This window comes from Podarcis bocagei, assembly GCF_964188305.1.
Source record: "Podarcis bocagei genome assembly, chromosome: 14".
Classification (NCBI taxonomy): Eukaryota; Metazoa; Chordata; class Lepidosauria; order Squamata; family Lacertidae; genus Podarcis; species Podarcis bocagei.
The window spans coordinates 49,199,867-49,217,719 of NC_138139.1; the positions used below are offsets into that span (position 1 = coordinate 49,199,867).

Here is a 17,853-nt window from a genome sequence, read left to right on the forward strand (position 1 = left end):
GCTGGGTGGGCAGAGAGGTTTAACGCCTCTTATTGACTCTGGCGCCACCTACTGATCTGCCCTACCAGCACCAATGGGCACCGAGCACCACTGATGGTGACTGTGAGATATATATATATATATATATATATATATATATATATGGCATTCATGTCAATCCAGAGCTTCACAAGAGTCTGGAAAGTTCATGGGTTCATGGGTACCCACACAAGCAGAGGGCTTCTTTGCTCTTTCCAACTCCAAGGAAGTTTCACACACAGGTGTGCAAAGTGTAACCTCCACTCAGAGGCAGTGTATCTCTGAGTCCCAGTTGCTGGACACAAGCTGCACGGGAAAGCTGTTGCCTTCCAGCCCCGCTTAAGCATCTGACTGGCCACAGGTGCTTTCCAAGACTGACCTTTGACCCGAGCCAGAAGACAAAAGGTACTGCGGCAAGAGAAAGAAGGAAAGCAGGCCCTGGATTCCCAGCGGATGATGCTGAGAAGCTGCCCTCTGAAACCTACTCGCGAGGTGAGCGAGCCCTAAAGCACACAGTGTGGGGCTTCCTTCCAAGATAAGAATCAAACAAGCTCCACCAGCTCTGCTCTACTGCGAAGGCAAATACAGGAGCTGGAGGCATTTTTTTGAAGGAAAAAACACACACACCACAAACGAAACGTCAAACTTAAAGTTCAGCCAGGCCAGGACTTCCCTCTCTCTCTCCTTCCTTCCCTCCCTCAGCCTGATAAGGAAATCTAGGGACACCGGCTTCTCACGGGTGAGTCAATTTCCGGCCTTCCATGCATGCAATAGATCCGGGCAGAAGCAGCACGCATTTGCGATGCAGCCGAAGGAGTTAATGGACAGGTAGGAACAGGGACTCTCCGAAGGCGGGGAGACATGTGACGGCAGGTGGTGCAGGGAGGAGCAAATTACTCAAGCTGTTGCTTTTCTCTCTTTTTCTCTCTCCTCTGCTCTGCTCACACTCTCCAGGTTTCCATTTCTGGCTGAGAGCTGCTGAGCTGCCAGGCTGCCAACCAGCAAAAAATAAATAAATTCACTCTCGAACGAAACCTATTCTCCCCTTCCACCTGAGAGAGTAATCTACGAGCTGGAAAGAATGAAAAACTACCCCTTCTGAATCCTGTCCGGCGAAAAGGAAAAATTCCTGGTTCCAACTCCTGCTGTTTGTTTGATTCTGGGGAGCGTCTCGCTTGCTCCTATTTATTTTCTTATGGAAATTTGGAAGGTCAAGGGCAGAGGTGAAGGAAGCCGGGTGTCCAAAGGCTAGAGGGAAAGCATCAGCCAAGCCGGGATTTCAAAGCCGCCGCAACATTTAAGCATTTAAGCTTGAATGCCACTGTCGGTTGCTCCCCGCCTGTTTCTGGAAGTTCGGGGAAGGAAAGAAACTTGAGCAAACTTTCTTCATCCTATCCAGGAATATATTTTTCTTTACTCCACTGAGATGAGCTGATGGGTAAGCTGGGAAACTGAATGCCGGTGTTTAAAGACAGTTAAGGCCAAAGGACTCTTGGGTGGTGGTTGTTGTCTCTTTAAGTCGCAACGGGAAACCGTTCACGAGGAATTGAGAAGAAGCTAGGAGGGGCCTTATTTGCTGCTAGTTTTTCCTTAAACTCAGGGATACACCTCACTAAATTATTTCATTAAATTATCCACCTGTTTTATTTATTTTGGGCGGACGTTCCCCTCCTCCTCAGACCAGGGATCATGGCTTTCTCTCAGGTCCAGTGCCTCGATGACAGTCATGTCAACTGGCGCTCCAGCGAATCCAAGCCGGAGTTCTTCTACAGCGAAGAGCAGAGGCTGGCGCTGGAGGCGCTGGCGTCGAAAGGGCCAGATGCCTTCTATGAGGTCCTCAAGAAGGAGAACATCAGGGACTTCCTTTCGGAGCTGGAGCTCAAGAAGATTTTGGATACGCTGGAGACCTATGACCCCGGCTCGGAGTTCATCCCCCGAGGGGATGATGGTGGGGTCGATCTCAGCAGCCAGAACGGCGAGCAAGACCAAGTGCCTTCTTTGGAATACTGGCCGCAGAGGTCCGACCGGTCCATTCCACAGCTGGACCTCGGGTGGCCGGAGACCATCGCTTACCGTGGGGTGACCAGAGCTACTGTCTACATGCAGCCGCCTATTGACTGCCAGCCTCACATCAAGGAAGTCGTCCGCAAGATGATCTTCCAGGCTCAGAAGGTGAGAGTTGCCCTCTGGGTGCAGCCTTTGGGGGTGGGTGGTTAGAGCGCTCCCCTCCTCCAGAGGTTTGCCTAGAGGATGGTGCACCGGCAAGTCTGGTCTGTTCCAGAATGAGCTCATCCTGTCTGTACTTATCGCCGGTGTTGGTGGCAGATAAGCTCTGCGGCACTGATCCAATCTGCCCAAGGAATGAGAGGGGGAGCAAGTCACTTGGGGCAGTTGCTGCTGGTTCAAAGTGACAGGGAAATGGGGACATAGCTGATCAGGAGTTCACTATGCCGGGGGGGGTGTTCCCTCCTCTCGCATGTTGGTCAATGAGGCCACTGAAAGCTGTAAACTCTTAATCTCAGGGTCGTGGGTTTGAGCCCCGCTTTGGGCAAAAGATTCCTACACCCTTGTGGTCCCATCCAACTCTACAGTTTTATGATTCTATGAAATGCCGTGGAGAGGTGGGATGGATGGCAGAGAGAAGACTCAGTCTTGCTTCTGGTACTTTGACCATCTGATGAGCTCCCCAGAAAGTCATTTATGTAGCCTTTACCATTCTGCTCAGTGCTCAGCACTCTGGGGTACAAACCTATCAGGAAAGGGGCAGCTTCTGATCTGTAAACGTGGCTCCCCAAGAGGAGATACACGTGGTTATTCGGTGGTGAAAGGCACTCTGTATGTCAAGCATGTGCAAAGTCCAGCCCAGGGGCCTAATCTGGCCCCCACCAGTCGGTTTAATTCTGGTTTTCTCTTTGAGAAAAGTTTGGACACCCCTGCTGTATGGTACCTCAGGCTACAGACGCTTCAGGTTACATACACTTCAGGTTACAGACTCTGCTAACCCAGAAATAGTACCTCAAGTTAAGAACTTTGCTTCAGGGTGAGAACAGAAATCGTGCTCCGTGCTCCTGCAGTAGCAGGAGGCCCCATTAGCTAAAATAGGGCCTCAGGTTAAGAACAGTTTCAGGTTAAGAACGGACCTCCGGAACGAATTAAGTTCTTAACCAGAGGTACCACTGTACTCTCTTCACACAGCCCTAGCCAGAACCCCAGCCACGGTTCCAAGCTTAAATGATGGTTGAAATCAAACCGTCCTTTCCTTCCTTCCTTGTGGAAAGGTCACGGGACAAGGTTAGAACACAGAACAGAAGCAGCCCAATTTGTTGCAATTAGAAAATCCGGCGTGTGAAGCCTGGAAGAGGAGGAAGGGCAGCCTTTCATCCCAGGCCTTTTCTGCATCAGTATGCAGCCGATGAGCGCCAGTGTGGCTGAATGTCCTGGGGCAGCTTGCATCTCAGTTTCCCCATCTGTAAAATGGGAGTAACAGTGACCTACTTCTCAGGCTGCTGCAAGCACGGGCAAGATGAACGGCTGCTCATGTAAAATCCGACATCAACCGCGAACAATTTCAATCCATGCTGCAACCCACAGAAAACAGAAACAGTCTCGTCGTGCCTAAGCTTTACTGATATCACACTCCAAAAGCTCCTCCTGTTTTTGCTTGATCAGTTTCAGCTTGGATAGTAACAGTGGGGGTGGAATAACCTCAGTGCCTGAAATCCATCTTCAAACTTTGGTGAAGACCCTCTCTCAGTAACCTAGCCAAATCTAGCTGGAATAAAACTATATTTCCGTTGCAACAGGGGTAATAAGCCTGGTGCCTTCCATAGGTTAAGAGCATAAGAGGAGCCTGCAGGATCAGGCCAGTGGCCCGTCTAGTCCAAAATCCTGTTCTCACAGTCACCATGATGCCTATGGGGCATCAGATGCCTATGGGGAAACCGACAAGTGGGACCCGAGTGCAAAAGCATCATTCTCCCCTCCCGTGGTTTCCAGCAACCACATTTCAGAAGCATTACTGCCTCCAACCACGGAGGCAGATACTGTTGGCCTCCACCTCTCACCATCCCTTCCCATTGTACAGGCTGGCTAGGGCTAATTGGAGTCAGGAGTGCATTGCAGAGGGTTGGACTAGATGACCCTCAGGAGTCCCTTTTCCAGCTCTACAGTTCTATGATTCTAACCTCTAGAGAGCACCACCACTGGCTGCTACTCCAGCGGCATTTTGTAAAGGGATGGGGCAGCGAGGATAACTGTTAAGATCGGTGGTTAAGGGTGTTTTAACTCATGGCAGAGAAGGCTGGTTCAGGGCTTAGCCACATTTAAATTTCACCTGCTCATTCCAGACACAATCTGCACTTCAAAGCTCCGTGTATGAGCACTCTTTCTTTTTCCCCTCCAGAGATTTCCCCCATGAGAACCCGGTCTTTAAAGCTCCATCGGAGCAAATAGCTATCTGTGGGAAACCCCAATTGACGTTTGTTCTGAATGAGCACTAAGGAACGAGATTCCACAGGGCAAAAATAAAACCAAACACTCAGAACACAGAGCTTTCGAGGTCAGACCTATGCTTGGGCAAAATGTAAGGGTGGAGAAGCCCTCTCAGATGTACACCCCTCACACTTGGTGACTGGAGCGTCAAAGGGCTGCTTGCGCATGAAAATGAAGCATCCCAGGTCACCTCACACATTCTGCTTTGGCACAACGGTCATTTCACACATTCAGCTGCCAGTCATCTGGTGCTGATGAGAAACTAAATTATAGAGCCCTGGTTTGTTTTCTGCAGAAACATCATGCATATTATTACTGTGCTTCGCTTGTTAGAATACATACCAAGGGATGGGTGTCATGTGGCCCTCCAGATGTAGCTTGTCTGTCTCCTATGGTGCCTGAGCACTAGACATTCTCGCTGGCGGCGATAGGAATTTGAGTCCCACAGCAACTAGAAGGCCACAGGTTCCCCATCCCTGATATAGACCATAACAGAATATAACCACAAAGGATAGCTCGGTCTGTAAGTATTTGCCATGCTTACACACTATCCATGTTCGGGGCAGCATATATCAGAGCACCAGATGCTGCAAACAGCTAGCATGTGATGACCTTTTGACAAAGTGGACTCTGGCCCATGAAAGAGTATTCCACAATTAATTTACTGGTCTTTAAAGGTGCTAGCAAGGGACGCAGGTGGCGCTGTGGGTTAAACCAAGGAGCCTAGGACTTGCCAATCAGAAGGTTGGCGGTTCGAATCCCCGCGATGGGGTGAGCTCCCGTTGCTGGGTCCCTGCTCCTGCCAACCTAGCAGTTCGAAAGCACGTCAAAGTGCAAGTAGATAAATAGGTACCGCTCCGGCGGGAAGGTAAACAGTATTTCCATGCGCTGCTCTGGTTTGCCAGAAGTGGCTTAGTCATGCTGGCCACATGACCCAGAAGCTGTACGCCGGCTCCCTCGGCCAATAAAGCGAGATGAGCGCTGCAACCCCAGAGTCAGCCACGACTGGACCTAACGGTCAGGGGTCCCTTTACCTTTACCTTACCACAGGCTCCGTGCTGCCCAAATGGTCTTCCCACTGCCTCTCCCCAGCTATAGGGTGGCTGAGTGGGAGGAGGCAGGCAGACTCAAGAGGCCCGCAGTACACCCTGCCCCAGAGTCGGTCACGACTGGACCTAATTGTCAGGGGTCCCTTTACATTTACCTTTAAAGGTGCTAGCAAGACTCTCCCTTGCAATTTGACACTCTCAGTTACATTTGCTTTGGAAACTGAAGGAGATGGGTCCTTGCTGCCATCCAGCAAGGAGTTCCTAGCGAGCTTGTGCTGAGAATTAAAGCTATGCTGCATCAAATAATAAGGAAAGATAATGAGCGTTAGGCACAGTCAACCCATGATCAAATCTGTGGTCACAGCAAGGCACTTTGAAGTCCTCCTTCGATTGCACCATCAAAGGGATGGGTGGCTCCATAATTTGCTCAGTTAAAAAAGAGAGAGTCAGAGCCAATAATGCTCCATGAAAGGACCAGGCTGACTCCGCTAAGGGCTGGCTGGACAAACTAGACCAGGGCTAGCAGGATACCAAGCTGGCCCCCAAAGGTTGCACTCCTATCTTAGGTCACCACCGTCTCACCTAGTGTGCAGAAGCGACTCCACTTTGTTTGCAAGTCAGCTCTCCTCAACCTGGTGCCCTGCAGATGTTGTTGGACCTGGGAGTGTTGGAAGAATTCCAGCTGAAATACGAGTGGAAATTGCTGGTGCTCAGAATGGAAACCAACCCAGCAGATACGCTTGGCGTTTGTAGCTGCCAATGTTGTTTTCAGCCCGCAAATAATATGCAATTGATGGCTTTCCTCAGAACCAGCACCTATTTGTTTCCTTTGCACTTAAATGGATGGTGCACAGTAACGTCATGATAATGTAGTTCCTTCTGTAAAATTCCACCACAGCAGGCCACAAGATGAGTAGCGCAGTTTTGATCAGAAGCCAAACTGCAGCAGAAGGGAAACAGCGCCGCATGCGACAAACCTGGGTTGGAACAGAAATCAATGCTTTCTTACATCTTCCCCTCCAATTCCCATCAGTCCCAACCCTCGACTGTTCTAGCTGGGGCTGATGGGAGTTGTGGTCCAAGCTATCCAGAGGGCACCAGGTTAGCGAGGCTGGTTTAAGCTCCAGGAAGCCTTTCCAAAGGGATTCATTGGGAAGCAAATGCCAGAAAGCAGGCGTCAATGAGAGTGGGCGAAATAACTCTTACGGTCACCAGGTAGGAAAGATATTGTGGCTCTGATGTAGGACATGTTGTACTTAAGGCCTCTCTGCCCAAACTTTTCTTTAACGAGAAAAAAAGAAAAATAGAGGAGGATCTGACTCCTCTTAGGACAACTTGTTCTGGAGCTGGGAATAATTTTGGGGGGATTTAGCATCTTCCCAAATGTCCTATGAGCTCCCAGCTTCAACTCGCTTTGTGTCTCCCTGTTGGCCCGAAAACGGACACGCAGAAGGATGCTTGTTCCCCTTCTGCAACATTCATAACACCTGAAGTGTCCGCTTTAGAGGCTTCGCTGCGACCCAGCAGTGGTGTGTCAGGTGGACAAAGCATTCTCTGGAGATGCAGCGACATGGGTGGCCATGCATGTGTGGCTGAATGGCTTATAAAGCATGACTGTGGAACAGTCACACCATCCCTAGTCCATACTGTCATTCGCTAGCTTGGAACATTCATCAGATGCAGGCAGGATGGTCACCATTAGTCACCATGGCTATATGGAAGCTCCAGGTTCAGAGGAACTCCACCTCTGGGCTGTTGGCAGGAGGAGACTTCATGTCTTGCTTCAGGGCTTACCAGGCTGGCTAGTGCAAGTCTTGTGTGGCACCTTGAGGGCCCTCAAATTTATTAGGAGCACAGGAAGTTGTCCAGCTAGCTCAGTATTGTCCACACTGTCTGGCAGAGACTATCCAAGGTTTCCGTCCTACCCAGAGATGCTGGGGACTGAAACCAGGACCTCCGACATGCAAAGCAGATGTTCTACCATTGAGCTACCTTGCTTATGACACAAGCTTTTGTGGACTGTCCACATTCTCCATGGTGAATGTGCACAATGGCTGGTCATTATGCATATTGACTGATGAGTTCCACGCCACTCATAATGTATATTCCAAATTTAATGGTTTCTGGGTGATGTGGAGGAACCCCAATGCTTCTGATAACTGGATCTATCCTTCTGAGATCCACCTCCAGCTGGCTTGACATCTTCCTTTCCTCTCTTAGCCATAGAATCATAGAATCATAGAGTTGGAAGAGACCACAAGGGCCATCGAGTCCAACCCCCTGCCAAGCAGGGCACTAATCTCTGCATGCATGAGTGTTTGCTGTTGCCCCCACTTCATTTCCCCATCTTTCAAGACTGGCAATCACCTTGACGGCTAAGTCAGAGCCATTTCTCCATCAGCAAGCACGTTCAAGGCCTGCTTCAAGGCCACGTAGCAGAGGTGGAAAACTGTGAATGGCAGGTCAGGAGCATTATCTGAAGAGGTGTTTGGGAAACGTAACCCATTTTGAGCATGCACCAGCGGCTACAGACAAGCATTGCCTGGGCTCATTCCATGCGTTCCTTCACAGCAGCCAAGCCATATTCCAATGAGATTTACAGTGCATCTGCCCAAGCTTATTTTTGCAGGGCATTTTCATATATCTGTATTTCATTATATACCCCTAGTGACTCCTTCAGGAGCATTCAACTCCTAGCCAGTTCCCTCCCTCTCTCTCTCTCTCTCTCTCTCTCTCTCTCTCTCTCTCTCTTTCTTTCTTTCTTTCTTTTTCTTCTTCACTAATCTCTGCATGCATGCAACAGCCTAAACAGCCCATGTCTCAAGACAAGCGATGGGAGGATCTGCCCATTGCTGTTCTCTCAGTTTCTCAGTTTCCTAATCTTTGGTTCAGCTTTTCACATTTCTGCAGCAATCTGAGATTCCCCACCCAAAAAAAAATCTCCATCGGTTAATTTTCCAGCATTTTGGTTCAAATTTCTCCAATTTTTGTGCACAGTTTTGACTAAGGTACAGGTTTCTCAAAGCAATTTCTCCTCATATGTATGTATGTTATTTTCATGATGAGGTTCGTTTTCATGGACTCTCTCACCTGTTATAAGTGCTTTGGTAAGCACTGTGTGCTTGGAGAAATGGCACTGCAAAATTCGTAGAGGTTTGAATTTTGAAGAACGGCTGTGTTTCAGTCTGCACATTTCAGAAAGTGCACATTTGATAGAGTCGTCCTTAAATGTGAACTGAATAGAATTTCCCCTCCCCTCCCTACTTCCATCTCTTAATTTCTGTTGTTATGTGGTTTATCTACAACTCCTGTTTCAAAACATGGCTGGAAATGATGAGGCCTTAAGCTACTGAAGGTAACAGGGCCCTTTATATGTCCAGCTGTCCTTTGTCAGGGACGCTGTGGGTTAAACCACAGAGCCTAGGGCTTGCCGATCGGAAGGTCGGTGGTTCGAATCCCCGCAACGGGGTGAGCGCCCATTGCTCGGTCCCTGCTCCTGCCAACCTAGCAGTTCGAAAGCACGTCAAAGTGCAAGTAGATAAATAGGTACCGCTCCAGTGGGAAGGTAAACGGCATTTCTGTGTGCTGCTCTGGTTCGCCAGAAGCAGCTTAGTCATGCTGGCCACATGACCCGGAAAAACTGTCTGTGGACAAATGCCGGCTTCCTTGGCCAGCAAAGCGAGATGAGCGCCACAACCCCAGAGTCATCTGCGACTGGACCTAATGGTCAGGGGTCCTTTGTCAACTATAAATTGTCACTGTTTTTTGTGTTGAATATATGCTATATGGTAATTTATGGACCTAATAGATAGCTAAAGCCATTTGCACATGCAGAATGTAGGCACCCTATATATAGAAACGAGCAAACCAGTGATATTTTAGGGAGCAGGCTAGCAGGTGGGGCCCATGACTTACATCATAGGAGCCTACACAACACAAAACACTGTTGCTGTATGTAGGTTTTATTTTATTTGCTTTTTGTCTTATATTTTGGAAATGTACATCCAGGTGTTTTTTTCCTTTAATTTTTTTTTGGGGGGGGCCAAGAGAGTGGGGCCCTAAGCTGTAGCTTGTTTAGCTTATACGTAAATCTGGCACTGGGCTCCAAGCCTGTTACCTCACATTCTGTGAAAGCAGCACATTCCCCTCACACTGATTCAACCTGGCCTGTGTGGGAATGGACCTTGGTCAGAGCAGGGATTGAAGGAGGATCGCACTGAGCTGAACACACTGTGTAGAAGGACAATAAAGTAGAGCAGAGCAGCAAACACAAGGGCAAAGTTCTTTGGAGATACCTTCCCTCAGCGTAATCACCTTTCACATCTGCCCAGATGACATAAGGGCTCTATGGCACAAACAATTGTGGTGGGGAGAAAGACCAGTGGCGTAGCGTGGGGGGTGCAGGGGGGGCGGCCGCACCGGGCGCAACATCTGGGGGTTAGGGTTAGGGGCGCAAATTCACGGGTTAGGGGGCACAAATCCACGGGTTAGGGGGCGCAAATTATTTGCCTTGCCCCGGGTGCTGACAACCCACGCTACGCCACTGAGAAAGACTCAACAAAATCCTATTCGAGTGTGCGAGAGAAGCTTCTAGATGGAACTCTGGGTGACAACAGATCTGCACAAGCTCTGTTGGGTGTCAGCCATGTCATAAGGTCCCAGAAATGAGAAGTAATCGACTAGAAATATTATCTTGTGCAAATCAACTAAATATTAAAAAATCAAAAAGCTTAAGGAAAAGGTTTTTTTCAAAGCCTTAATGGGATGCCGGCTACAAACCTCGTTTCACTGAACTATTCAGTTTCCTCAGAAGGAAATTGAAAAATCATAAACTTTAAATGACCAAAATTCAAACAAGGGTAGAACCCCAACAATTCTGACGTATTATAATCCTAGCCCGACCTAGGTAAAGCAAACAAGCAAAGCGCAGTAATAAAGGATTGAAGACTCAAAAGTACAGTTTCTAATACTGAATTTACAAAAAAAAGGTTTGAAAAACTAAATAGCAAGTTTTAAACAAACCCAAACTTGAAGATGGCAAAGCACAATGATAAGGGATTGAAGACTCAACTGTGAAAATTCTAGTGCTACTTTTACGAAAAGGTATAAAAACCTAAATGGCACAAATTCAAAGAAAGGAATACAAGATAAAGCTGCTTTAGATTTTGAACAAATTCAAGAACAGGGCTGAAACGCTCCCATGGTCTAGATGTTACTGCTGATGTTAAAGACTGATCACAGCTTCTGACTTGAAATCGGCCGTCCCAGTTTTTTAGGCTTGGCCCCACCCTACCCCCCTCACAGCGCTGCCCCAGCAGCGGATCTCTGCCCCTCGCAACATGGCGGCCAGTTCTGAGCTTGGCGGCGCGGTTTGATGATGTCACTTGCCAGGGCACTGCCGGGAGCCGGAGGCAGAGAAACATACAGACAGGGAGGCTTAAAAGAGTCCCAGTGCAAACTGGAGCTGATAGTGGCAAGTCTTGAGCAGCTGCAGTCCATCAGGCCGCGGATACTAAATTGGGCCACAGATCCAATTTGGATCATGATCCTGCCACACGGGATCAAGTGAGCCCACTTTGCAATCCAAGTGGCATGGAATCATTCCTAGCCATCTACAATTCTATGAGCTACAAAAATGTTTTTGCCAAACTTCGTCAGAGGAAAAAATCCAGGATTGTCACATTCTGATACGAAGGAGGATAAGCCACAGGATCCACAGATTTATCCAGTAGTTTGGCCAGTGCAAAGCAACCTCCAGAAACTTGAAACCTCCATTCCTAGTGCTGGGAGCCATGAACGTGAAACAGAGCCTCCACCTGCAGGGGTACTGTACCTGGGAGTCATAATGTTGAGGGCAAACAACAGGCAGGGCTGTTGCCTTCCTATTTTGCTTTGGGGCTTCCCAACTGGCTTCTGGTTAGCCGCCGTGGGAAAGGGGATATTGTGCTAAGATGGGCCTTTGGTCTGATCCCGTTGAAGGACTGTCCTGATGTTCTCAATAGCGTAAAGGTAAAGGGACCCCTGACCATTAGGTCCAGTTGTGGCCGACTCTGGGGTTGCGTGCTCGTCTTGCTTTATTAGCCAAGGGAGCCGGCATACAGCTTCCGGGTCATGTGGCCAGCATGACTAAGCCGCTTCTGGCGAACCAGAGCAGCGCATGGAAACGCCGTTTACCTTCCCACCAGAGCGGTACCTATTTATCTACTTGCACTTTGATGTGCTTTCAAACTGCTAGGTTGGCAGGTGCAGGGACCGAGCAACGGGAGCTCACCCCGTCGTGGGGATTCAAACTGCTGACCTTCTGATCGGCAAGCCCTAGGCTCTGTGGTTTAAACCACAATGCCACCCCTCAGTAGCATAGCCTGTGCTGAAAGGGGTTCTGAGATTTCAAAGGCAACAATTCACACCAATTCAGCTGCTTCTCAACAACCTAAAACCTACAGCTTAAAACCAGCTTCCTAAAATACACTTTTGCAATCTGACCTCCAATGGGTTCCTTTCTTTACGGCACAATCCCATTCTCCCCCACACTCGCACCTCCCCCCAAAACCGTGAATCTCGCTAGTAATTGCAGCATACAAAATGCTTGGCGTCCTGAAGATGAAAGGAGAGGGAGAATAAACAGGTGTGCTTAGCAAAATTCACTTTGTTCCTACCTCTGGCTTTCCCAACAGTTAAACGTCCGACTCTTAATTGTGTGTTTCTGGACACAGACCAGCAGCCACCTTTGAGAAGGTGGGAAAACAGGTGAATTAATAATGCCCCTGTTTTTCTCCAGTACCGAAATGACCTGACATTTTATACGCGCTAATTAAAAAAAGGAAAGTAAGGGCCACACAGCCTCTCCACTTCCATAAACAGCCTGGAAGGAATCTGAACCACAGCGACATTAATGCCCCTTTGTTTCTAATCCATTCAGAAATGCAGACTGACAACATATTCTGAATACCCAGCTGGTGTGTTCAAATCTAAGGGAAAAGAAGCAGAAGACAATGAGAGAAAGAGAGAGAGAGAGAGAGGTGGGGGCTGGAATCTATGCGTAAGACCGATCAGTATGGAAATGGAAAAAATAATATCTGGCAGTGGGAAATAGGTAGACATCTTTTCTTACTAAAGAAACAGAAAGGGGTTTGTGGAACCATAGCAGGATGCAAGCTAATCTTTGGTGGAAACCTTCTCGGTGTTGGCCCCACAATTCTGGAACACTCTCCCTGGTGAGGTCCAACACGCTCCCTCTTTGCCCAGTTTTTAGACAGAATACCTTTTATAATTGATTCCTGACATTTTATGTGAGGATTTGTGAATTCTCCATCCTTGGAGGGGCTTTTTAGCAGAGGTTGGGTGGCCGATGCTTTAGCTGAGATTCCTGCATTGTGCGGGGATTGGACTAGATGACCTTTGGGTCCCTTCTACGAAATTGCTGCAGCACAGGATTACAGAGCTCTGCATGTTTTCCACGTTAGGCGGAGAAATGCTGCAAAACAACCCTGACTCAGAAAGGAAAAAAATATAAGGCGAGAACGTCGCTTTGCAAGGGAAATCTTCAAAGATGCCTTTGGAGCTTGCACAAAGGCAACTTAGCTTCTAGCCAGGCTGCAGATACCAGCCGGTGCCTCCAAGCAAACAGAACTGCCTTAGCAAGCAGACGCAGGGTGCTGTTTATCTAACTGCGTTTGTTTAGCCCTGCCTCCAGGTTAATCCTCTTTTTGACATCGGTTGCCACTTTCCAAACTGTTTGTGTGCTGTAGCAGTTTTCCAGCAAAGCTGCCACCCGCCTCTTGCCAGCATGGACGCAAACATTTCCTTATAGCAACCTAGGTTAAACAGCGCTATAAGAAAATTTAACGTCTTATATATATATATAATAAATGTACCAACCAAGCATGTACATGTACAGCACAGGAAGACCGACCTGAAACCATTTTGACTCCCAAACTGAACAAATGTTTTCTCTGCAAGGAGGGGAGGGGGTCAGGGAGCTTTCCCATTGTTACAGGAATTTAGTAATCACCATTTCAAAGGGGGACAGACTACCAGGAAAGGCAATCAGATAAGGCATTATCAGATAACCTGGCAGACAGGAAAAACAACAACATTCAAATTTCTGTTGTAGACCGCCTTTTCTGTGATGTAGGTATGATGTTTGTGGGGGGGGTCTTGGGTTACACCCCTTCTGTGATGTATGTATGATGTATGGAGGGGTGGTCTTGAGCTCCAGGGCAGGGAATTAAAAATGTCTATATAAAGGCAGGCACACCTTTGTTCTGGGTCTTCCTCCTTTCCTGCCTGTGAGGGGAGCACCCTGTTGCAACAGATCAATAAAGATCAGGCTTACTAGCTGCGAGCCTGTGACCTGGATCAGGAACTAAGTATTTATCATTACAAAAGACTGACCAGGCTCCCCAGCCAATCCAATCAAGTGACCATTAAACAGGTAACCTGGCAGATAGGAGGTAAACAAAGCACTCAGATTTCAGCCCTTCTGTGATGTAGGTATGATATATGGGGGGGGGCGTGTCTTGATGTTGTTGTTGTTGTTTAGTCGTTTAGTCGTGTCCGACTCTTCGTGACCCCATGGACCAGAGCACGCCAGGCACTTCTGTCCTCCACTGCCTCCCGCAGTTTGATCAAACTCATGCTAGTAGCTTCAAGAACACCATCCAACCATCTCATTCTCTGTCGTCCCCTTCTCCTTGTGCCCTCCATCTTTCCCAACATCAGGGTCTTTTCCAGGGAGTCTTCTCTTCTCATGAGGTGGCCAAAGTATTGGAGCCTCAGCTTCACGATCTGTCCTTCCAGTGAGCGCTCAGGGCTGATTTCCTTCAGAATGGAGAGGTTTGATCTTCTTGCAGTCCATGGGACTCTCAAGAGTCTCCTCCAGCACCATAATTCAAAAGCATCAATTCTTCGGCGATCAGCCTTCTTTATGGTCCAGCTCTCACTTCCATACATCACTACTGGGAAAACCATGGCTTTTACTATATGGACCTTGATGTACAGGGTGGAAATTTCAAAAGTCTATATAAGGGCTTGCACACCATTGTTCTGGGCTCCTCCTCTCTCCTGCGTGTGGTGAATGAGGACCTTGTTGCAACAGATCAATAAAGATCAGGCTTACTAGCTGCTTTGCTTCTCAATATTCCCTGGTTGGCCTCTGTTATTTTCTCCTACCAATAGGGAACCTACGTAAGGACTCTATACGGGCTCTTGGATACCTCATAAGGGAAGAAGGGCAGATTTTGTTTACAACAACAGGGAGCCTCTGTGAGCTGTGGCCAATCACTGCTTCCCAGCTGAACCTACCTCACAAGGCTGTTGTGAGGATAAAATGGGGCTGGGGAGAAGCCATGCGTGGCACCTCAAGCTGCTTGGAGGATAGGTGCAATGTAAATAGAATAAGGAAGTCAATAAACTGTGCACAAAGTGCGTCACACATTTGCAACGGGCAGTAGAAAGGCTATAAAGGTAAAGATACCCCTGACCATTAGGTCCAGTCGTGGCTGACTCTGGGGTTGCGGTGCTCTTCTCGCTCTACTGCCCAAGGGAGCCAGCGTACAGCTTCCGGGTCATGTGGCCAGCATGACTAAGCCACTTCTGGCGAACCAGAGCAGCACACGGAAATGCCGTTTACCTTCCCACCGGAGCGGTACCTATTTATCTACTTGCACTTGGATGTGCTTTCGAACTGCTAGGTTGGCAGGAGCAGGGATCGAGCAACGGGAGTTCACCCCATCGCAGGGATTCGAACCGCTGACCTTCTGATCAGCAAGTTCTAGGCTCCGTGGTTTAACCCACAGCGCTACCCGTGTCCCTTAGAAAGGCTATAGATTAATAATAATTACAAAGTGCTTTGTACAATTGCAATAAGCTTTATAAAGAAAACAGCTACAGATCATTATTCGGTGATAAGGAAGATGATGAGAGGGCTGCGATGTCAGGCAGCCAGCAAATTGGCCGGCTGCACAGAGGGAAGCTTAAGTAGGTCAGGACGAGAGGCACTGCCTAATTGATAGATCTGCATTTAGTGGATTGAGTTGATGGCATATGCATGCCACTTAGCCATATGTGCCTCAGCTTCCCAATCTGTGAAATGGGTCAGGTGAGAGCATCCTTACCTCCCATAGAGAGGAAACAATGAGAGGAAGTAAGGAGATGCAATGAGGTTAAGGGTATGTTCTTTCATGTGTGGTGGACCTGTAAAAGGGTAAAAGAGTATTGGGAAATAATTACAATGAATTGAAAAAAATGTTTAAAAGCACCTTTCCAAAAAAAAGAACCCAAAGTCTTTTTTGCTGGGGATAATTCAGATGGAAATTCCCAGGTGTCAAAAAAGGTTATTTACATAACACCACTGTTTTGTTAGCCCCAAAATGGAAAACAAGTAATGTCCCAAGCAAAGAAGAATGACAACTTAAACTGTTGGAATATGCACAGCTTGCGGAACTAACTTATAGAATAAGAGAACAAGAAGAACATTCGCTTAAAGAAGATTGGAAAGTGTTTATTGGAAATGTGAAAACGTTAGCAGCATTAAGATAAATTCAACAGTGTAAATAAATTTTGATGGATGTAATAATGGTATACTGAATGGTTTAGTTTATATAATATATGCAGGGATTTATGCTTTGCAAAATGAACCATGGAAAGAGAAGGGAAGTCATTGATATTTTAAGGTTGTCTAAATGAATATTCTAAATTGTAAAACATAAAATTATACACACACACACACACACACACACACACACATATATATATATGAAAGCAGTGCTAAATTAATGAATGGTTTACACAAGGAACCCTACTAATCTGCTGGAATGAAAGGCTCTGAACGCAATATAATCAGGATGATTAATTTTTTAAGCCAAAGAAGGAATATGCAAAACAAAGTGGATGGGGGGTACAATCTGCTTTCTACCAAGAAGGAAGGGCCACTCCAACAGAGAGCAAACTGAGGCAGAGAAGGCCTTTGTTACCAAGCTAAATCCCCAACGCAATTCACGTATTATTCTAAGCTCACCCTAGCCTGCCAGTGGAAGTTTGCTTCCTAACACCATCAAGTTTCTAGCCTTCATGAATGCAAAGATACTCTTGAAAGTGTGTGATCAAGTGCTCTGCCTCTCTCCACAGGTTGTCGCTGTGGTCATGGACATGTTCACGGATGTAGACATCTTCAAAGATCTCCTGGACGCGGGTTTCAAGCGGAAAGTGGGCATCTACATCATCTTGGACGAGACCAACTTGAAATATTTCCTCCAGATGTGCGAGCGAGCCCAGATGCATGCCGGACACCTAAAGGTAAGGCCTAGCCCTGATCCCTAAGAGTCCTGTTAGATTTCTGTAGAAAAAAGGAACCTCTGGCAACGCCTTAAACACAAAGCGATCTCTTTGAGCCAAAGGTGTAATCAGTAGCTTCTCCCATTACTAGCTTCTCATTAGTGAAATTGCAACTTTCCCAAATTCCATGCCCTTTGCTTTAAAGAAGATGGAAGAACTCACCATCCATTTATATATCCAGGTAGGAAGGTCCTGGGTTTGCATGCAGTCACCACGGCACCAGTTCTGCCAGCACCTCTGTCAGTAAGAGCACATGACTCTTAATCTCAGGGTCATGGGTTCGAGTCCTACCCTGGGCAAAAGATTCCTGCATTTGCAGGGGGTTGGAGTAGATGACCCCCCCCCCATGGTCCCAGCTCTATGATTCTATGAATGGACTGTATCCAACCAAATTCAACTGTTCTACCCGGAGTAAATGAATGGTAAAGATAAAGGAACCCTGGATGGTTAAGTCCAGTCAAAGGCGACTATGGGGTTGCGGCGTTTATCTCGCTTTCGGCCAAGGGAGCTGGTGTTTGTCCGCAGACAGCTTTCCGGGTCATGTGGCCAGCAGGACTAAACCGCTTCTGGCACAATGGGACACTGTGATGGAAGCCAGAGTGCACGGAAACACTGTTTACCTTCCTACCACAGTGGTACCCATTTATGTACTTGAACTGGCGTGCTTTCGAACTGCTAGGTAGGCAGGAGATGGGACAGAGCAAGAGGAGCTCACCCCGTTGCGGGGATTCGAACCGCCAACCTTCTGATTGGCAAGCCCAAGAGGCTCAGTGGTTTAGACCGCAGCGCCACCCGCATCCCTAGTCACACCCATCAATTGCAATGGGTCTAATTCGGAGAAGGACCAGCCTTCTCCCAATATGAGAAGGTACAACCCAATATGTATTTATTGTTAGTAAAGTCTTTGATGAGTTTCACATCACACTCTCTCAACAATCCTTTCAACAATCTGAAAGTTTGT

The 17,853-nt window shown here is 47.7% G+C and overlaps 2 protein-coding genes across 4 annotated transcripts in view; one reads left to right on the forward strand and one right to left on the reverse strand.

Moving 5' to 3' along the window:
* SLC5A10 (solute carrier family 5 member 10) overlaps nucleotides 1–17,853 on the reverse strand; it is a 99,774-nt gene that overhangs the window by 20,378 nt on the left and 61,543 nt on the right. The gene's annotated exons all lie outside the window — the stretch shown is intronic.
* Nucleotides 766–17,853, forward strand: part of FAM83G (family with sequence similarity 83 member G) — a 42,288-nt gene continuing 25,200 nt past the window's right edge. Inside the window, exons 1-3 of one of the 2 annotated variants that reach the window (XM_081169456.1) lie at nucleotides 766–846; nucleotides 973–2,190; nucleotides 16,686–16,853. In XM_081169456.1, the coding sequence (XP_081025582.1) occupies nucleotides 1,708–2,190; nucleotides 16,686–16,853 (651 nt within the window). In that variant the 5' untranslated portion in view covers nucleotides 766–846; nucleotides 973–1,707. Of the gene's footprint in view, nucleotides 847–908; nucleotides 2,191–16,685; nucleotides 16,854–17,853 lie in introns of those variants that run through there. The other variant, XM_081169457.1, reaches the window with a different exon arrangement.